At 53.3% G+C, this 21,918-nt stretch overlaps 2 protein-coding genes across 2 annotated transcripts in view; one reads left to right on the top strand and one right to left on the bottom strand.

The window, feature by feature from the left end:
* The window catches only part of xpc (xeroderma pigmentosum, complementation group C), a 65,866-nt gene extending 44,634 nt beyond the window's left edge, over positions 1 to 21,232 (bottom strand). Inside the window, exons 1-5 of the mRNA XM_059943899.1 lie at positions 21,093 to 21,232; positions 20,603 to 20,752; positions 14,275 to 14,464; positions 12,903 to 12,973; positions 8,257 to 8,377 (exon numbers count right to left, since the gene is read on the bottom strand). Of these exons, the coding sequence (XP_059799882.1) occupies positions 8,257 to 8,377; positions 12,903 to 12,973; positions 14,275 to 14,464; positions 20,603 to 20,752; positions 21,093 to 21,120 (560 nt within the window). The 5' untranslated portion in view covers positions 21,121 to 21,232. The remainder of the gene's footprint in view (positions 1 to 8,256; positions 8,378 to 12,902; positions 12,974 to 14,274; positions 14,465 to 20,602; positions 20,753 to 21,092) is intronic.
* Positions 21,139 to 21,918, top strand: part of lsm3 (LSM3 homolog, U6 small nuclear RNA and mRNA degradation associated) — a 37,299-nt gene continuing 36,519 nt past the window's right edge. The window contains exon 1 of the mRNA XM_059943905.1: positions 21,139 to 21,277. Coding sequence (XP_059799888.1) covers positions 21,257 to 21,277 — 21 coding nt within the window. The 5' untranslated portion in view covers positions 21,139 to 21,256. The remainder of the gene's footprint in view (positions 21,278 to 21,918) is intronic.

Raw genomic sequence — 21,918 nt, forward strand, 5'->3', positions numbered from 1 at the left:
TCTCTCGAGGCATCTCCACACTCACGTTGTGGGGTCCCTCTCCCGAGGCATCTCCACACACACGTTGTGGGGACCCTCTCCCGAGGCATCTCCACACTCACGTTGTGGGGTCTCTGTCCCGAGTCGGACCCCGAGGCATCTCCACACTCACGTTGTGGGGTCCCTCTCCCGAGGCATCTCCACACTCACGATGTGGGGTCCCTCTCCCGAGGCATCTCCACACTCACGTTGTGGGGTCTCTGTCCCGAGTCGGACCCCGAGGCATCTCCACACTCACGTTGTGGGGTCCCTCTCCCGAGGCATCTCCACACTCACGATGTGGGGTCCCTCTCCCGAGGCATCTCCACACTCACGTTGTGGGGTCTCTGTCCCGAGTCGGACCCCGAGGCATCTCCACACTCACGTGGTTGGGTTCTCTCTCCCGAGGCATCTCCACACTCACGTTGTGGGGTCCCTCTCCCGAGTCGGACCCCGAGGCATCTCCACACTCACGTTGTGGGGACCCTCTCCCGAGGCATCTCCACACTCACGTTGTGGGGTCCCTCTCTCGAGGCATCTCCACACTCACGTTGTGGGGTCCCTCTCCCGAGGCATCTCCATACTCACGTTGTGGGGTCTCTGTCCCGAGTCGGACTCCGAGGCATCTCCACACTCACGTTGTGGGGTCCCTCTCCCGAGGCATCTCCACACTCACGTTGTGGGGTCTCTCTCCCAAGGCATCTCCACACTCACGTTGTGGGGTCCCTCTCCCGAGGCATCTCCACACTCACGTTGTGGGGTCCCTCTCCCGAGGCATCTCCACACTCACGTTGTGGGGTCCCTCTCCCGAGGCATCTCCACACTCACGTTGTGGGGTCCCTCTCCCGAGGCATCTCCACACTCACGTGGTGGGGTCCCTCTCCCGAGTCGGACCCCGAGGCATCTCCACAATCACGTTGTGGGGTCACTCTCCCGAGGCATCTCCACATTCACGTTGTGGGGTCTCTCTCCCGAGGCATCTCCACACTCACGTTGTGGGGTCTCTCTCCCGAGGCATCTCCACACTCACGTTGTGGGGTCTCTCTCCCGAGGCATCTCCACACTCACGTTGTGGGGTCCCTCTCCCGAGGCATCTCCACACTCACGTTGTGGGGTCCCTCTCCCGAGGCATCTCCACACTCACGTTGTGGGGTCCCTCTCCCAAGTCGGACCCCGAGGCATCTCCACACTCACGTTGTGCGGTCCCTCTCCCGAGGCATCTCCACACTCACGTTGTGGGGTCCCTCACCCGAGGCATCTCCACACTCACGTTGTGGGGTCCCTCACCCGAGGCATCTCCACACACGTTGTGGGGTCCCTCACCCGAGGCATCTCCACACTCACGTTGTGGGGTCCCTCTCCCGAGGCATCTCCACACTCACGTTGTGGGTTCCCTCTCCCGAAGCATCTCCACACTCACGTTGTGGGGTCCCTCTCCCGAGTCGGACCCCGAGGCATCTCCACACTCACGTTGTGGGGTCCCTCTCCCGACGCATCTCCACACTCACGTTGTGGGGTCCCTCTCCCGAGGCATCTCCACACTCACGTTGTGGGGTCCCTCACCCGAGGCATCTCCACACTCACGTTGTGGGGTCCCTCTCCCGAGGCATCTCCACACTCACGTTGTGGGGTCCCTCTCCCGAGGCATCTCCACACTCACGTTGTGGGGTCCCTCTCCCGAGGCATCTCCACACTCACATTGTGGGGTCTCTGTCCCGAGTCGGAGCCCGAGGCATCTCCACACTCACGTTGTGGGGTCCCTCTCTCGAGGCATCTCCACACTCACGTTGTGGGGTCTCTGTCCCGAGTCGGAGCCCGAGGCAACTCCACACTCACGTTGTGGGGTCCCTCTCCTGAGGCATCTCCACACTCACGATGTGGGGTCCCTCTCCCGAGGCATCTCCACACTCACGTTGTGGGGTCCCTCTCCCGAGGCATCTCCACACTCACGTTGTGGGGTCCCTCTCCCAAGGCATCTCCACACTCACGTTGTGGGGTCCCTCTCCCGAGGCATCTCCACACTCACGATGTGGGGTCCCTCTCCCGAGGCATCTCCACACTCACGTTGTGGGGTCCCTCTCCTGAGGCATCTCCACACTCACGATGTGGGGTCCCTCTCTCGAGGCATCTCCACACTCACGTTGTGGGGTCTCTGTCCCGAGTCGGACCCCGAGGCATCTCCACACTCACGTTGTGGGGTCCCTCTCCTGAGGCATCTCCACACTCACGTTGTGGGGTCCCTCTCCCGAGGCATCTCCACACTCACGTTGTGGGGTCCCTCTCCCGAGGCATCTCCACACTCACGTTGTGCGGTCCCTCTCCTGAGGCATCTCCACACTCACGTTGTGGGGTCTCTCTCCTGAGGCATCTCCACACTCACGTTGTGGGGTCCCTCTCCTGAGGCATCTCCACACTCACGTTGTGGGGTCCCTCTCCTGAGGCATCTCCACACTCACGTTGTGGGGTCCCTCTCCCGAGGCATCTCCACACTCACGTTGTGGGGTCCCTCTCCCGAGGCATCTCCACACTCACGTTGTGGGGTCCCTCTCCCGAGGCATCTCCACACTCACGATGTGGGGTCCCTCTCCCGAGGCATCTCCACACTCACGTTGTGGGGTCCCTCTCCCGAGTCGGACCCCGAGGCATCTCCACACACACGTTGTAGGGTCCCTCTCCCGAGGCATCTCCACACTCACGTTGTGGGGTCTCTGTCCCGAGTCGGACCCCGAGGCATCTCCACACTCACGTTGTGGGGTCCCTCTCCCGAGGCATCTCCACACTCACGTTGTGGGGTCCCTCTCCCGAGGCATCTCCACACTCACGATGTGGGGTCCCTCTCTCGAGGCATCTCCACACTCACGTTGTGGGGTCTCTCTCCCGAGGCATCTCCATACTCACGTTGTGGGGTCCCTCTCCCGAGGCATCTCCACACTCACATTGTGGGGTCCCTCTCCCGAGGCATCTCCACACTCACGTTGTGGGGTCCCTCTCCCGAGGCATCTCCACACTCACGTTGTGGGGTCCCTCTCCCGAGGCATCTCCACACTCACGATGTGGGGTCCCTCTCTCGAGGCATCTCCACACTCACGTTGTGGGGTCTCTGTCCCGAGTCGGAGCCCGAGGCATCTCCACACTCACGTTGTGGGGTCCCTCTCCTGAGGCATCTCCACACTCACGTTGTGGGGTCTCTCTCCCGAGGCATCTCCACACTCACGATGTGGGGTCCCTCTCCTGAGGCATCTCCACACTCACGTTGTGGGGTCCCTCTCCCGAGGCATCTCCACACTCACGATGTGGGGTCCCTCTCCTGAGGCATCTCCACACTCACGTTGTGGGGTCCCTCTCCTGAGGCATCTCCACACTCACGTTGTGGGGTCCCTCTCCTGAGGCATCTCCACACTCACGATGTGGGGTCCCTCTCTCGAGGCATCTCCACACTCACGTTGTGGGGTCTCTGTCCCGAGTCGGACCCCGAGGCATCTCCACACTCACGTTGTGGGGTCCCTCTCCTGAGGCATCTCCACACTCACGTTGTGAGGTCCCACTCCCGAGGCATCTCCACACTCACGTTGTGGGGTCCCTCTCCCGAGGCATCTCCACACTCACGTTGTGGGGTCCCTCTCCCGAGGCATCTCCACACTCACTTTGTGGGGTCCCTCTCCCGAGGCATCTCCACACTCACGTTGTGGGGTCCCTCTCCCGAGGCATCTCCACACTCACGTTGTGGGGTCCCTCTCCCGAGGCATCTCCACACTCACGTTGTGGGGTCCCTCTCCCGAGGCATCTCCACACTCACGTTGTGGGGTCCCTCTCCCGAGGCATCTCCACACTCACGTTGTGGGGTCTCTCTCCCGAGGCATCACCACACTCACGTTGTGGGGTCCCTCTCCCGAGGCATCTCCACACTCACGTTGTGGGGTCCCTCTCCTGAGTCGGACCCCGAGGCATCTCCACACTCACGTTGTGGGGTCTCTGTCCCGAGTCGGACCCCGAGGCATCTCCACACTCACGTTGTGGGGTCTCTGTCCCGAGTCGGACCCCGAGGCATCTCCATACTCACGTTGTGGGGTCCCTCTCCTGAGGCATCTCCACACTCACGTTGTGGTGTCCCTCTCCCGAGGCATCTCCACACTCACGTTGTGGGGTCCCTCTCCTGAGGCATCTCCACACTCACGATGTGGGGTCCCTCTCCCGAGGCATCTCCACACTCACGTTGTGGGGTCTCTGTCCCGAGTCGGACCCCGATGCATCTCCACACTCACGTTGTGGGGTCCCTCTCCTGAGGCATCTCCACACTCACGTTGTGGTGTCCCTCTCCCGAGGCATCTCCACACTCACGTTGTGGGGTCCCTCTCCCGAGGCATCTCCACACTCACGTTGTGGGGACCCTCTCCCGAGGCATCTCCACACTCACGTTGTGGGGTCCCTCTCCTGAGGCATCTCCACACTCACGTTGTGGGGTCCCTCTCCCGAGGCATCTCCACACTCACGTTGTGGGGTCCCTCTCCCGAGTCGGACCCCGAGGCATCTCCACACTCACGTTGTGGGGTCCCTCTCCCGAGGCATCTCCACACTCATGTTGTGGGGTCCCTCTCCCGAGGCATCTCCACACTCACGTTGTGGGGTCCCTCTCCCGAGGCATCTCCACACTCACGTTGTGGGGTCCCTCTCCCGAGTCGGACCCCGAGGCATCTCCACACTCACGTTGTGGGGTCCCTCTCCTGAGGCATCTCCACATTCACGTTGTGGGGTCCCTCTTCTGAGGCATCTCCACACTCACGTTGTGGGGTCCCTCTCCCGAGGCATCTCCACACTCACGTTGTAGGGTCCCTCTCTCGAGGCCTGGGTCTAATGAGCACCTCCGGCCCATCAGGCGGTAGTGCAGCTGAACCCCTCCACTTCCTCGACACCCTCAGGGAGACCAGGTGGACCAGTCCCCCCCACAGCCAGAGCACCGTCCCCCACCGACACAGGAGCACCCTGTCAGTACGAGTCTAAGCCCCATATCCTCTTCAGCTGCCAATAAAACCCAGGCAGTTCCCACAAATCGGCTCGGCTGACATTGTCGACTGGAAGCCGCTTGCACTCCTGTTCCCAGTGGAGAAAGTGTGTCGCCAGCGCACACCGTCTCAGAGGGTGGTCACCGTGAGGCATCTCTGCAGGTCCCGAGGCAGAGAGCCGCCAGCTGAGTGTGCACGCGGAGACCGCCCTCCTCGATCAGAGGTACCATCCCTTTGAGGCGACCAGCTGATTTATATCAATGCCCTTCCCCGGTACGAGATTGCACGAAGGAGTCCTGACCAGTGTCTCAGCCGGGCAGACATTGCACAAAGGCCTGACCAGCGTTCCAGCCTGTACGAGATAGCATGGAGTCCTGACCAGTGATCGCATGAAGGAGGCCTGGCCCGTGTCCCAGCCAGGCAGATATTTGTCTCCAAATCCCACCTGTTCACCGGCCCGGCCTCCCCCGTTGCGCTCAGGTAGACCCCCAAGTCGAGGAGGTACGTGGTGCTCCCCACAAAGGGACTTCGGATCGATTGCTACGGGATTCACGTGAGTAATCATGGCGATTGCCATGACCCGTACAACGGAGGGGGGCAATGTTGTGTTTTTTTTTTATTCACATTAGTCGGGGGGGTATTTTGTTTTTTTTTTCTTTATAATCTATTTTTCTTTAATCTTTCTTTCTTTGCCTGGACAATTGGGGGGGAGACACAGAGCAACACAGAGAATTTTAAAAAGATTCCCCAAGGTATTATGAAAGTTGAAAAGTTAGGTATTACTATAGACTGGAGTAACCCTGTTAAAAATAATGACTAATTTACTGAATTTTTTAAGTTTTAATGTTAATGGGCTTAATGGACCGGTGAAAAGAAAAAGAATTTTAACATACATTAAGAAAATGAAAATAGATATAGCTTTCAGCTGCATTCCATTTGAAAAAATTACTTATAATTTAAGAGATAAACATGAAATATTTCTGAAAATCTGGTGCCCTTATTTACAAAAGATAGGATTAAAATATATCGGTGCTCTGAAGATAAAATTATTGGTTATTTGGGGAAATAAATAAATATATATACTAAAGCTATTATGAACTCCGTGGAGCATGTGGGGATCTTCCGATATCCAGACATTCATTCATTCTTTCTTTTTTTCTCTCTTTCTACAGGGATATGTTAGGGGGGAGGGGGAAGGGTTGATAATTTTTTTTCCTTCTGTAATCATTTGAAAATTCAATTACAAAAATGTTTATAAAAAAAAAAGGGACTCAACCCCTCCTGTAGGGATCCACCTGCCACTGACCCACCAAGATGCCCGCACTCTGCTCCAGCTGAGGAGACCCGCTGGCAGTCTCGCACCTTCTGGGTCGGTGACCGTGAGGAGGGTGTGGTGGGCACGAGTTGACAGGACAGCCTCCATGTCTGGTTCACGCAGAACCAAACCCGTTAACCTCTTAAGGAGTAGGGGCAGGAGTGGGTTCATGCAGAGAGAGTACAACTGCCCCGACATGGGGCACCCCTGATGCAGGACACTGTCAGAGACCCGCTCACCTTCACTAGGCACTCCGCAGCAGGGTACAGCAGTCAGGTGCGGGCCTCAAAGTCAACTTACACAGCCATTGGCACGGGGTGGGGAGGTCGCACAACAAGGAGAAGGGCAGCCAGAGGGGAAGGGGGTCAGCGGAGGAAGGCCCAGCGGTGTCCTCCTGTGCCTCTGAGGCAGAGTTGGCCACCCGATGCTTCAGGCAATTCTGCTGAATATGCCCAAACTCCTTCCAGGCCTCGCACTGCGGGTGACCCATAGCCCACCGGACGGTATAGTGTAGCCCATGAAAATAAACCTGAAGCTGCCCCTGTGCATCCCCACCCCACTCCAGCTGCATCAGCAGACGGTGCTGGAATGAGAATAGGTGCTCATAACCCCGGGGAGGTCCCCTGTACCGTATAGGGGTTATTTCTGAACGCACCTCGCGTTGCAGCACAGATTGGGGAATAGGGCCTCGTCAGGGAGGTGGGGGTGGACATCTGAGAGGATGACCGACTGCACGGGGCCCAGGACCGGCTCCACCTGCATAAAAACCCTCCCCACCCTCAACCCCTGACTCACCCCGCGGTGACTTCAGATAAAACAGGGTTTCCCCGTTCAATACCGCTGACACAACGATACCCTCACGGCCTCCAACAGTCTCCGCCGTGGCCTTTAGTCAGCATTCCTACCGACTGAAGTGGGCACAGTACACTGCACAATGTTCTTTAAAGTCAGGGATTTGAACGGGTGGGTATCTTGGTGAGCTGGAACTCCCGACCCCGCAGTCAAATTCAAAACATCAACACCACCGCTGGGATATTACACAGTCTACACCCAGCGGAACACCAGCAACAGTCAAAAAGGAACCGTTCAGGGACGGGACGGGACGGGAGGGAGAAAAGGAGAGGACAGGCAGGGAAGACCGTGTTGTGTTAAAAACCTCAGCACCGTCTGTGTAGCGGCGAACAATGAACGCTTTTCCTGGGCTGTTCCTCTGGCCGTTCCAAAGTCCCGAACCCTCTTCACCCTGGGATAGGCTCTCCGAAACGTCCCTGCTCCCAAACCCTCTTCACCCTGTCACCCTGGGATAGGCACTCCGAAACGTCCCTGCTCCCAAACCCTCTTCACCCTGTCACCCTGGGATAGGCACTCCGAAACGTCCCTGCTCCCAAACCCTCTTCACCCTGGGATAGGCACTCCGAAACGTCCCTGCTCCCAAACCCTCTTCACCCTGTCACCCTGGGATAGGCACTCCGAACGGGATGGGTTTCCGCTGTTACAAACGTCCCTGCTCCCAAACCCTCTTCACCCTGTCACCCTGGGATAGGCACTCCGAACGGGATGGGCATCCGCTGTTACAAATGGAATAAATTTGCCAATTTGACTCCCAATAAAGTTAGATTCCAATACGCCCAATGCTCTGAGCCGAAAGAGATGGACTGAAATACTGAACTGAATAGAACCCTTCCAGGAAAGGAAAGAAAAGAGTCTTTGGGCAGTTTTCAAAACCGTTCTTTGGCAACTTTGCAGCAAATTTTCAACTTGAGGAGAGGGAGGTCTGATAGTGTGAGCCTCCCACAATAACACCCCAGGAGCACAGGCTTTGAGGACACTCCTGTCGCTGCAGGTTCATTTCACTAGCAAACTATGCGAGAGCCTTAGAGAACCCGGCAGCCATGCAGTGACACCCATTTTGAAACCACTGACCTGCTCTCTCGCTCCTTGGCGTGTAATGGTGTCTCAATCTCGATCTGCAGAGGCTTCTCTAGAAGCTGGGGCTCAGGAAGGGAAAGGGCCAAAGGTTCATCAGCGGCTTCATGTTGCAGCTCTGCCCAGAGAGAAGGGGGTGTTTATACTGGTACAGACACCTCTGACACTGCCCCACCAGCCCTGTCTACAGTTCCGACCCGGGGGAACTTCACCTGTTTGCACAGGCAAGCAAATCCTGGTAACCCGCAGAGTGAATCTCCCTCCACACCATCCCATCACACATTCCCGGGGTCAGACACAGAGTGAATCTCCCTCCACGCTGTCCCTTCACACACTCCCGGGGTCAGACACAGAGTGAAACCCCCTCCACACCGTCCCATCACACACTCCCGGGGTCAGACACAGAGTGAAATTCCCTCCACACCGTCCCATCACACACTCTCGGGGTCAGACACAGAGTGAACCTCCCTCCACGCTGTCCCATCACACACTCCCGGGGTCAGACACAGAGTGAACTTCCCTCCACGCTGTCCCATCACACACTCCCAGGGTCAGACACAGAGTGAATCTCCCTCTACACCATCCCATCACACACTCCCATTGTCAGACACAGAGTGAACCTCCCCCCATGCCACAGGATTTGATGGCAAAGTTAGAGATGGTTTACCCCAGTGGTATTTGAGGCTGAGCTGACACATGGTCTGGGATATTATGTAGGTATCCTGTCTCCATACTCAAATACGATGCACTTGTGATGGGTGGGTGGGGGAGTGTGGTGACAGCTCACACAATGTCCCTTGGGATGGCGGGTTTGCTACACGAGCAGAGGTTTTAATGTTTGTCTCAGGAGTGAGAAGTGATCATGGCAAATCCAGAATTCCTTTTGGGGCAGCGTGTTGGCTAGTGTGATGCTTTACACCGCCAGCAATCTGTCTGTACATTTTCTTCTCCCCGTGTCTGTGTGCTTCTCCCCTGGTTCTCCGGTTTCCTCCCACAGTCCAAAGACAGACAGCATAAGGCTAGTAAGTTGTGGTCATGCAACGTTTGCGATATTTGCAGACAATCCCCAGCAAGACTTTGGACTGTGCTGGTCGTTGACACAAACAACTCATTCCACTGTATACTTTGATGTACTTGTGGCAAATAATGCTAATCCTTGAATGTGAAGTGAATATAGGAATAGAGCGAGGTGGAGGATAAATGCGTGGTTGAGGGATTCAGATTTCTGGATCATTGGGACATCTTTTTGGGCAGGAGTGACTTGTAAAAAAAGGACAGGTTGCACTTGAATCCCAAGGCACCAATATCCTGGCGGGAAGGTTTGCTAAGGCTATTGGGGAGAGTTTGAACTAGAATTGATGGGGGTTGGGAAACAAATTGAAGAGATGGAGGAAAGGGCGGTTGGCTCACAAATAGAGAAAGCCTGTAGACGGTGCAAGAGGGAGGATACACAGGTGATAGAGAAGGGACGCGCTCAGACTGATGGTTTGAGATGTGTCTATTTTAATGCAAGGAGTATTGTAAACAAAGCTGATGAGCTTAGAGCGTGGATCAGTACTTGGAGCTATGATGTTGTGGCCATTACAGAGACTTGGATGGCTCAGGGGCAGACACGATTACATAGTGCCAGGCTTTAGATGTTCAGATGTTTCAGAAAGGACAGGGAGGGAGGGAGGAAGGCAAAAGAGGTGGGGGCTTGGCACTGTTGATCAGTGACAGTGTCACGGCTGCAGAAAAGGAGGGGTTGTCAACGGCGTCTATGTGGGTGGAGGTTAGGAACAGGAAGGGGTCAATAACTCTACTGGGTGTTTTTTTTTATAGACCACCCAATAGTAACAGGGTCATCGAGGAGCAGATATGGAGACAGATTCTAGAAAGGTGTAATAATAACAGGGTTGTTGTGGTGGGAGATTTTAATTTCCCAAACATCAATTGGCATGTCCCTAGAGTGAGGGATTTAAATGGGGTGGAGTTTGTTAGGTGTGTTCAGGAAAGTTTCTTGATACAGTATGTAGATAAGCCTACAAGAGGAGAGGCTGTACTTGATCTGGTATTGGGAAATGAACCTGGTCAGGTGTCAGATCTCTCAGTGGGAGAGCATTTTAGAGATAGTGATCATAATTCTATCTCCTTTACAATAGCATTGGAGAGGGATAGGAACAGACAAGTTAGGAAAGCGTTTAATTGGAGTAAGGGGAAATATGAGGCTATCAGGCAAGAACTTTGAAGCATAAATTGGAAACAGATGTTCTCAGGGAAATGTACGGAAGAAATGTGGCAAATGTTTAGGGGTATTTGCGTGGAGTTCTGTATAGGTACGTTCCAATGAGACAGGGAAAGGATGGTAGAGTACAGGAACTCTGGAATACAAAGGCTGTTGTAAATCTAGTCAAGAAGAAGAGCTTATGAAAGGTTTTAAAAATTATGTAATGATAGAGATCTAGAAGATTAAAAGGCTAGCAGGAAGGAGCTTAAGAAAGAGATTAGGAGAGCCAGAAGGGGCCACGAGAAGGCCTTGATGGACAGAATTAAGGAAAACCCCAAGGCATTCTACAAGTATGTGAAGAGCAAGAGGATAAGACGTGAGAGGAGAGGACCACTGAAGTGTGACAGTGGAAAAGTGTGTATGGAACTAGAGGAGATGGAAGGGGTACTTAATGAATACCTTGCTTCAGTATTCACGACGGATAAGGATCTTGGCGATTGTAGAGATGACTTACAGCTGACTGAAAAGCCTGCACATGTGGATATTAAGAAAGAGGATGTGCTGGAGATTTTTGGAAAGCATCAAGTTGGATAAGTCACTGGGACCAGTTGAGATGTTCCCCAGGCTACTGTGGGAGGCGAGGGAGGAAATGGCTGAGCCTCTGGCAATGATCTTTGCATCATCAATGGGGATGAGAGAGGTTCCAGAGGATTGGAGGGTTGCAGATGTTGTTCCTTTATTCAAGAAAGGGAGTAGAGATAACCCAGGAAATTATAGACCAGTGAGTCTTATTTCAGTGTTTGGTAAGTTGATGGAGAAGATCCTGAGAGGCAGGATTTATGAACATTTGGAGAGGTATAATATGACTAGGAACAGTCAGCATGGCTTTGTCAAGGGCAGATCATGCTTTACGAGCCTGAGTGAATTTTTTTGAGGATGTGACTAAACACATTGATGAAGGAAGAGCAGTAGATGTAGTGTATATGGATTTCAGAAAGGCATTTGACAAGGTACCCATGCAAGGCTTATTGAGAAAGTAAGTCAGTGTCCAAGGGGACATTGCTTTGTGGATCCAGAACTGGCTTGCCCACAGAAGGCAAAGAGTGGTTATAGATGGGTCATATTCTGCATGGAGGTCGGTCACCAATGGAGTGCCTTAGAGATCTGTTTTGGGACCCTTCGTGATTTTTATAAATGACCTGGATGAGGAAGTGGAGGGATGGGTTAGTAAATTTGCTGATGACACAAAGGTTGGGGGTGTTGTGGATAGTGTGGAGGGCAGTCAGAAGTTGCAGCAGGACATCAATAGGATGTAAAACTAGACTGAGAAGTGGCAGATGGAGTTCAACCCAGGTAAGTGTGAGGTGGTTCATTTTGGTAGGTCAAATATGATGGCAGAATATAGTATTAATGGTAAGACTCTTGGCAGTGTGGAGGATCAGAGGAATCTTGGGGTCTGAGTCCATAGGACACTCAAAGCAGCTGTGCGGGTTGACTCTGTGGTTAAGAAGGCGTACGGTGCATTGGTCTTCATCAATCGTGGGATTGAATTTAGGAGCCGAGAGGTAATGTTGCAGCTATATAGGATCCTGGTCAGACCCCACTTGGAGTACTGTGCTTAGTTCTGGTCACCTCACTACAGGAAGGATATGGAAGCCATAGAAAGGGTACAGAGGAGATTTACAAGGCTGTTGCCTGGATTGGGGAGCATGCCTTATGAGATCAGGTTGAATGAACTCGGCCTTTTCTCCTTGGAGCGAAGGAGGATGAGAGGGGAACCTGATAGAGGTTTACAAGATGATGAGAGGCATTGATCGTGTGGATAGTCAGAGGCTTTTTCCCAGGGCTGAAATGGTTGCCACAAGAGGACACAGGCTTAAGGTGTTTGGAAGTAGGTACAGAGGAGATGTCAGGGGTGAGTTTTTAACTCAGAGAGTGGTGAGTGCATGGAATGGGCTGCTGGCAACGATGGTGGAGACGGATACAATAGTCTTTTAAGAGACTTTTGGATAGGTACATGGAGCTTAGAAAAATAGAGGGCTATGGGGAAGCCTAGTAATTTCTAATGTAGGGACATGTTTGGCACAACTTTGTGGGCCGAAGGGCCTGTATTGTGCTGTAGGTCTTCTATGTTTCTAACTGGTCTCAGGGTGGCCTTTCCGGATTGGGATGATAAGGAAATACTCCATTCCCGAGGCTGTAGAGCCATAGTTTCCCAGTTTGATCAAAGAGAGGCGTGTACATTACCAGCTACCATTACAATCAGAGGGAATGGGTTCCGTGTGTGAAGAATGTGCCAGGAATTTGATAACTGAAGCAGATAAGAAGGCCTGGCTGCTCCTGTATCTTTTGTGAGGCAGGGTGTCCAGCTAAGGACCATGTCCCACCGCTAGGCTGGTCAGCCAAAGCCCCCCACCCCCTCAGAGGGTGAACTCACCCTCCACATCTTCCCAGTCGTCTTCGCTCTCCTCCGGTGAGCTGTCTTCCTCCGCCACACCGGCTGCCAAACTGGAAGAAAGCAGCTGTTAGTGGGCGAAGGGTGGTCTCCGGCCAACACACTAATAGAATACAAACTGCCATTTCTCACAGGTTCTTCCTGAGCCCTCGCAGCCCCTCACAAAGTGGTTATGTTTGTCCCAGACCCTCCACCTACCATCTGTGAGTGACCAACTACCATCAGGAGAGAGTTAGGCCAGCTAGTTGACTGAAATGCCTGCACGAGAAGGGAACTGATGGTGGACTTCAGGAAGGAGTCAAGGGAACACAGACCTGTCCTCGTCGAGGGATCAGCAGTGGAAAGAGTGAGTAATTTTAACATGCTGATATGAATCAAGAAGAAGGCAGGCTGACGGCTGCGGTCCATGACGAGATTCGGTGCATCACCAAAGACTCTTTACAGTCTGTACTGATGCACAGTGACTGGTCACATCACTGTAGAGGGGTCACTGCACAGGATCAGAGGAGACCCCAGAAGTTGTAGACCAGCCAGCTCTAACATGGGCACGACTTGTCCCACCATGATGGATCCATCATTAAGGCCTTTACTATCCAGGACATTCCCTCCCTCTTCTCCTTACTAGCATCAGGGAGGAGTTGCAAGAGCCTGATTCTGATTGACATAGTTCTGAGACAGCTCAGTTCTTTGCTCATCACAAATGCAAGTTTCCCACAAGCTAAAGCTGACTGCAGAGACCCAGACTCCAGCTCACCAGCACTGCCCCAATGTAGATCAAAGCCGGTCGAGTGTTATGGAGCTAAACTCACTCCAGTGTTTTGAGAACGCTTGGTTGGCAGCCATTTTAATTCCGCTCCCCGGGGAATCATCCGAGAATGCCTTCGCACCTCTAGTTATAACACTTTATTACAGAGAAAGGTTGAATAGGTTAGGACTTCATTCCCTGGAGCGTAGGAGAATGAGGATTTGATAAAGGGGCATTGAGAGGGTAAATGCCCGTAGGCTTTCCCCACCGAGGTCAGGTGAGACTAGATCTAGAAGAGACAGGCCAAGGATGAAAGGTGCGAAGTTAAAGGGGAACCTGAGAGGGAACTTCTTCACTCAGAGGGTGCTGAGAGTGTGGAACGAGTTGCTAGTGAAAGTGAGGGATGCAGGTTCAACTTCGACATTTAAGCGAAGTTTGGATGGGAGGGGTGTGGAGGGCTATGATCCCGGGTGCAGGGGGAGTACCAGTTCAGCATGGAGTGGATGGGCCTAAGGCCCTGTTTCTGTGCTGTTGCACTTGATGGCTCCATTGCTCAGTTCTATTTACCCTCCAGTCAGAAGCCAGCGATCGGGCAGCCCCGAAGCCTACCTCACAATAGGAGATCTGTCTTCTGCTTCCTCCTTCACTGAACAGGTTCCCACTTTGCCTCTGCCCCTCGAGGGTTTCCTCTTTGACGCTTTCCCAGCCACAGGGACTGGACAGCCCCTCTGAGCCACTGCTCTCTCTCCACGGACTCTGGGCTTCACCCGAGGCTTTTCTATTTGGAAATCCTCGACACCTGTGCATCAGGAAGAGAGGGGTGCTTCAGACCGGGAAATGTGTAACAGCTACCTTACCCACTGACAGCTGAGGTCCCGGGGGCCGACTGCGGGAAAACCCAGACAGTTCACCTGCGTCACCTACTGAATCAGAATAAATGTATTCAACACACAACTAGATTGATTCAATAAAAATAAGGTAAATAAATTAACTGATTGCCTGTTGTGTTCTGTTTGCCTCGTTATAGGAAGGATGTGGAAGGTTTACAGAGGGTGCAGTGGAATTTTGTCAGGATGCCGCCTGGATTAGAGAGAACGGGGATGGGGGGGTACGGGGACGGGGGGTACGGGGACGGGGTTACAGGGACAGACGGGGAGGGGGGTATAGGGACGGGGGGGGCATAGGGACGGGGGGGGCATAGGGACGGGGGGGGCATAGGGACGGGGGGGGCATAGGGACGGGGGGGGCATAGGGACGGGGGGGGCATAGGGACGGGGGGGGCATAGGGACGGGGGGGGCATAGGGACGGGGGGGGCATAGGGACGGGGGGGGCATAGGGACGGGGGGGGCATAGGGACGGGGGGGGCATAGGGACGGGGGGGCATAGGGACGGGGGGGCATAGGGACGGGGGGGCATAGGGACGGGGGGGCATAGGGACGGGGGGGCATAGGGACGGGGGGGCATAGGGACGGGGGGGCATAGGGACGGGGGGGCATAGGGACGGGGGGGGTATAGGGACGGGGGGGGTATAGGGACGGGGGGGTATAGGGACGGGGGGGTATAGGGACGGGGGGGTATAGGGACGGGGGGGTATAGGGACGGGGGGGTATAGGGACGGGGGGGTATAGGGACGGGGGGGTATAGGGACGGGGGGGTATAGGGACGGGGGGGTATAGGGACGGGGGGGTATAGGGACGGGGGGGTATAGGGACGGGGGGGTATAGGGACGGGGGGGTATAGGGACGGGGGGGTATAGGGACGGGGGGGTATAGGGACGGGGGGGTATAGGGACGGGGGGGTATAGGGACGGGGGGGTATAGGGACGGGGGGGTATAGGGACGGGGGGGTATAGGGACGGGGGGGGTATAGGGACGGGGGGGGTATAGGGACGGGGGGGTATAGGGACGGGGGGGTATAGGGACGGGGGGGTATAGGGACGGGGGGGTATAGGGACGGGGGGGTATAGGGACGGGGGGGGTATAGGGACGGGGGGGGGTATAGGGACGGGGGGGGTATAGGGACGGGGGGGGTATAGGGACGGGGGGGGTATAGGGACGGGGGGGGTATAGGGACGGGGGGGGTATAGGGACGGGGGGGGTATAGGGACGGGGGGGTACAGGTGGGGGGTGGTAACGAGAACGGCTGACCGAGCAAGGGCTTTTCTCTTTGGAGTGAAGGAGGAATTTATAGAGGCGTTGATAGTACGGGCAGTTAGCCATGATTGATAGGAGGGGCCATAAACATTCAGGTGATTGGAGGGAAGTAGAGAGGAATGTCAGAAGTTGTTTTTTTCTTAAACGGAGAATGGTCAGTGTGTGGAATGCACAGTCGGGTGGGGAGGGGGAGCAGATACATTAGGGACATTTAGGATAGGCACATGGATGATAGAAAAATAGAAGCCTCTGTGGGAGGGAAGGGTTAGATTGATCTTAGAGTAGGTTAAAAGGTCGGCACAACATCGTGGGCTGAAGGGCCTGGACTGTGCTGTAGTGTTTGATGTTCATTAATATAGCACCTTCCACATCCCTTCTACAGGGATTTTCCCCACAAAGTTCCACAAACAACAGCAAACAAGATAAAAAATCTTTGGGCCCTGGGTCTATGCTGACCAAGGGCCAAAGGGTGCCTGCACCAATTCCACATCACTCAAAGCCCTTCACAGTTCAGTCGACACCAGGCACCTCTTCAATGTTGTTACTGTCATTGCCTCCACCACTTCCTCTGAGCTATCCCTTCCAGATATCCACCACCGTGCGAAAACTCTACCCTTCCGGTTCGTTTTAAACTCCCTCCGTGTCGTGCCCTCAAGTTTTAGACACTATTACCAAACATTCACTCTCTGCCTGAGGGTTGAGGGGTAATAACTGTTCCTGACCCTGGTGGTGTGGGACCTGATGGTTGAGGGGTAATAACTGTTCCTGAACCTGGTGGTGTGGGACCTGATGGTTGAGGGGTAATAGCTGTTCCTGAACCTGGTGGTGTGGGACCTGATGGTTGAGGGGTAATAGCTGTTCCTGAACCTGGTGGTATTGGACCTAAGGCTCCTGTACCTCCTGTCCGATGGTACTAGTGAGAAGAGAGCATGACTTTGACAGTAGGGGTTTCTACTCTATTCCCTATAACTGTCAGGCTCCTGAACCAGCATGGATAACTTCACTCACTCAATTCTGAACTGATTCCACAACCTCACTTTCAAGGACTCTACAACTCATTTTCTCAATATTATTAATCGTACAGTTTATCTCCTTTTGCACATTGGCCACTTTTGTCTTTATGTACAGTTTTTCAGAAATTCCATTGTATTTCTTCATTTTCCTGTAAGTACCCACAAGAAAATTAATCTCGAGACAGCCTATGGTAACACAAGTGTATTTGACAATAAATTTTCCTTTGAACATTGAATTGTGCACAATAATCCAAGCTAACTTTTACCTCAGGTTTGCTGGTTCAAACTCCAAAGGATTCAAAGTACATTTACTATAGAACTGAATTGACTTTATTTCTTACATCCTTCATGTACACCAGTAGTAAAAACCTTTGTTATGTATCCATCTAAATGTGCAATTTGTAATAACTATGATGTACAACAGTACAGTCAATATAACACAGAATTACAACGGTATCAGCGTGAATTAATCAGTCTGATGGCCTGGTACAAGAAGCTGTCCTGCAGTACCATTTCCCAGATGGTAGCAGCTGGAAGAGTTTGTGTTTGGGGTGACTCGGATCCCCATTGATCCTTTGGGCCCTTTTTACACACCTGTCTTTGTAGATGTCCTGAATCATGGGAAGTTCACAACTACAGATGTGCTGGGCTATCCGCACCACTCCCTGCAGAGTCCTGCGATTGAGGGAGGCACAGTTCCTGTACCAGGCAGTGATGCAGCCGGTCAGGATGCTCTCGATGGCACTGAACACACGCTCACCTACTGCACTTGCGATGCTTTAATCGGCAAGAATTGGATTTGATCCTGGGCTCATGCACAGTGTCAAGATCACTCAATTGGCTCCAAAAGACACCATCACATTGTAGATCACAACCTCCAACAGTACCAGAACCACATTTGACAGAAAAAGATGTAAAGCAAGTGAAAGAAACAGTTTTGTGGACCATCGGAAGGATGTCACTCATGGTCGCGTTGTTCACTGATGCCATCTTCTCCAACTCCATTTTCCTGGAATTCTCCCAGGATCTCTCAATCTCCTGACTATCCACAAGCCATCATTCTCTGTTTCAATGAATTCATTGACTGAGACTCAACAGGCCTTGAGGGGCTGAATACCAAAGATTCCCCACCATATGGGTGAAGACATTTTTCAAGCCCTGCGTATCCAGTTGACTGGCACCACCCAGGACTCTTCTGCTCACTGCTACCACCAGGGAGGAGGTACAGGAGCCCGAGGACAGCTTCCTCCCCACTGCCATCCCATTTCTGAGCGGTCCTTCAACACCACCTCACTATTTATGTTTTGATTCATAGTATTTTTATGCCTTTGCAACCACAGAACAACAAATTTGACTTCATACTAGAATGGGGTAAAAACCTAGTTCCTATCTTCGGGAGGAGTGACCACAAAGACACGAAACAACACTCGCTTTCGTCTGTACCCAAAGTGACAGGTGCAGTCCCACCAAGCCGCCTGCAAACACACCCTGGCGTAAACATAGCAACCGCCTAACCATTCTCTGCACCTGCACGTTGGGTTTTTAAATCAAGAGATAGAGTACAGAACAGGCCATTCTGGCCCAGCAGCCCCGACAAACCCGATTAACTCAAACCCAGTCCCAAGGCAACTGACAATGACCAGTTCTTTTCGGACTGTGGGAGAAAACACGAGGACCCGGGGAGAATCCTGATGAAACTCTGGATTTCAGAATTCCCTGAGTGACGTGCTAACCGTTACACAACCGCGGCCCAGTCGCCACCTGCCTGTCAGCCAGAGTACTGCTCACAGCTTTCTCCCTCTCATTTCCTAATTCCCAGGTACTCCCTTGTCCAGGGCGACACATTGCACGAACAGAGATGTATTACACGTACCGAGAAACGCTCATCTTGCACAATGTTCATAAAAATCAATTCATTACACCGTGAACTGAGGTGGAACAAGTGAGCACAGAAAACACATTTGCAGGATTCTTCATCTGGTCCTTTCCCCTGCTTGGCTCCGCAATCTGTCGATAACACAGAGTGCTAAATCTCCCAAACTATCTTGTCATGCTCTGTGGCCTTAGCAACTTCTTTTGACTGTCCCAATGCAGGTTTGGGATGTCATGTCTGTATCACTGGTGTAGGTATGACCGTCCCGATATGGGTACGGGCTGGTGTGACTGTATGACCATCCCGACGGGGGTACGGGGGTGGTGTGCCTGTACCACCGTCCCGACGGAGGTACGGGGGTGGTGTGCCTGTACGACTGTCTCGATGTAGGTAAGGGATAAAACGTCTGTAAGGCAAGCAAAGTATAAGCATTTAACTGTATCTCACTAGCGCAAAGGAAATTTATCGTTGTACACATATTTCATGGAATACTGCCCACAGGCTCATTCTCTTGCGGGCATTCACAGAGAAATATAATAGAATCAATGAGTAACTACGCACAATCTGGAGCAACACACACAAAATGTGGAAGAACTCAGCAGGTCAGACAGCAGCTATGGAAGTGTATAAACAGTTGACATTTCAGACAATAAAGAAGGGGAAGGATGGTAGAATTTAAAAATTGGGGTAAGGGAAAATGCTGGATAAGTGATAAGGTGAAGCCCAGTGGGTGGGAAAGGGAAAGGGCTGGAGAAGAAGGAATCTGACAGGAGCAGAGAGTGGACCACTGGGGAAAGGGAAGGAGGACGGGAGCCAGGAATTGATAGGCCGGTGAGATGAGGGAAAAGGGCAGAGTAGGAAATTGGGGAAGGTGGGGGTGGACTGGGTGAGATTTGTTTCTGGAAGAAGAAATCGATATTCCTGCCATCAGGTTGTGGGCTACGCAGATGGAATATGTTGTTCCTCCACACAGAGGCCGACAGTGTGCAAAAGAAGGCAAACTGTGGAAATGCAAATAGATAATATTGAGAACAGGAGTTGTCGAGTCCTTGAAGCAAGTCTGTAGGTTGTGGAATCAGTTTAGTGCTGAGGTCAGTGGTATTATCCACACTGGTTCAGGAACCTGAACGTTGAAGGGTAGTAAGTCAGAAAAAGAATATCACTGGAATATATCGTGAAATTCGCTGTTATGCAGAAGTACAATGTAATACAGAATAAAAACTGTGAATTACAGGAAGTATATATATTTAAAAAGTTAAATTAGTGGAAAAAGAGAAAACAAGTACAGTAGTGAGGTGGTGTTCATGGGTTCAATGTCCATTCAGATACCTGACGGCTGGGTGGACGATCTGTATCTGAACCTCAGCCTGGGACCTCAGCTTCGGGAAGAGACCATGTCTTGGATACTGATTTCTGAAACAAAACCTTAATAGACAGGGCAATAAATTTCACGTCATATGCTGGTGACACTAAACTTGATTCTGATTTCCATCATCTAAAGTTCCACCGATCTCAGCCTTAAGTGAAAGATCCGAGATCCCCGCCGTGAAGAACTGGAGTTCAGCTTCTTATTATTAGTTTATTATAGGAGTTCTCCCAAATACGCTGAGATTAGTTCACCCTACAACAGCATTAACGCAAGAGACGCTGGCAATCCAGAGCAACCCACACAGAATGGTGGAGCAGCTCTGTACATAATTACATAACTCTTCTGAGCACAAACTTTCACCACTGATTACCAGCGTTGACTTAATTGACCCTTGTAAGGGTCGCAAATAATTTCCACAATCACTTCATAGATAAATCTGAACGACTGGCACCAGTCTCTGTACAAATTGGATCAGAGGCACCAGCTGCGATTTATCCATGCCCTGGGAAGTTTATAAAGTGTGGTTACCAGTCTGCGGGAGCTCTGCACATTTTGCAGCTCTGGCCCGTTGACTTCGGATCTCCTTCACCCTCTTATTGTCGGTCTCGACTGCAGACTCGGCTGACGCTTTCCTTTTCACCATCTTTGAGCCTGATGCAAATTCCAGATTCAGCCACCCTGTTATGCAAGGGACAGTTCCATGAGATTTATGCAACTCCCCCGGAAGCTGCAACCACGGGCATCGCCGCTCGCCGCTCTGCGCATGTGCAAAGCGCGCCGCCCTGCCGGCCGCAGGGAGCGAACTGAATGGAAGACCGCAGCCAGTAACTTTCACACTTCCGGCTGTAGGGGGCGCGATGGGTGGAGTACCGGCAACTAAGGCCCGTCACCCTCCCGGCCGCACGGGGCGCGCTGGGTGGAGTACCGGCAACTCAGGCCCGTCACCCTCCCGGCCGCACGGGGCGGACTGGGTGGAGTACCGGCAGCTCAGGCCTGCTGCGCTCCGCTGTTTACATACTGCAAATTAAAAGAGAGAAAAGGATCATCCCTCCGTCCGGTGTTCTCGACCTCCGCTATCAACCGACTCCGTTCAATTTTAAAATGCTATGACAGCGCGGCCCGCGAGGATGCGCATGCGCGGCGTGGGTCACCCGCCAGTTGGCCTCGGATTCGAATGCAGTGATGGCGGAGGAAGTGGAGCAGGTGAGAGGAGGGAGAAGGAGGAAGAGGAGAGGGAGAAGGAGAAGGAGGGAGGGGAGAGAAGGAGGGAGGGGAGAGGAGAGGGAGAAGGAGGGAGGGGAGAGAAGGAGGGAGGGGAGAGGAGAGGGAGAAGGAGGGAGGGGAGAGAAGGAGGGAGGGGAGAGGAGAGGGAGAAGGAGGGAGGGGAGAGGAGAGGGAGAAGGAGGGAGGGGAGAGGAGAGGGAGAAGGAGGGAGGGGAGAGAAGGAGGGAGGGGAGAGGAGAGGGAGAAGGAGGGAGGGGAGAGAAGGAGGGAGGGGAGAGGAGAGGGAGAAGGAGGGAGGGGAGAGGAGAGGGAGAAGGAGGGAGGGGAGAGGAGAGGGAGAAGGAGGGAGGGGAGAGAAGGAGGGAGGGGAGAGGAGGGAGAAGGAGGGAGGTGAGAGGAGGGAGAAGGAGGAAGAGGGGAGAGGGAGAAGGAGGGAGGGGAGAGGAGAGGGAGAAGGAGGGAGGGGAGAGGAGAGGGAGAAGGAGGGAGGGGAGAGAAGGAGGGAGAAGGAGGAAGAGGAGAGGGGAAAGGAGGGAGGGGAGAGGAGAGGGAGAAGGAGGGAGGGGAGAGAAGGAGGGAGGGGAGAGAAGGAGGGAGGGGAGGGGAGAGAAGGAGGGAGG

The sequence above is a fragment of the Hypanus sabinus genome, chromosome 19, assembly GCF_030144855.1.
Source record: "Hypanus sabinus isolate sHypSab1 chromosome 19, sHypSab1.hap1, whole genome shotgun sequence".
Taxonomy (NCBI): Eukaryota; Metazoa; Chordata; class Chondrichthyes; order Myliobatiformes; family Dasyatidae; genus Hypanus; species Hypanus sabinus.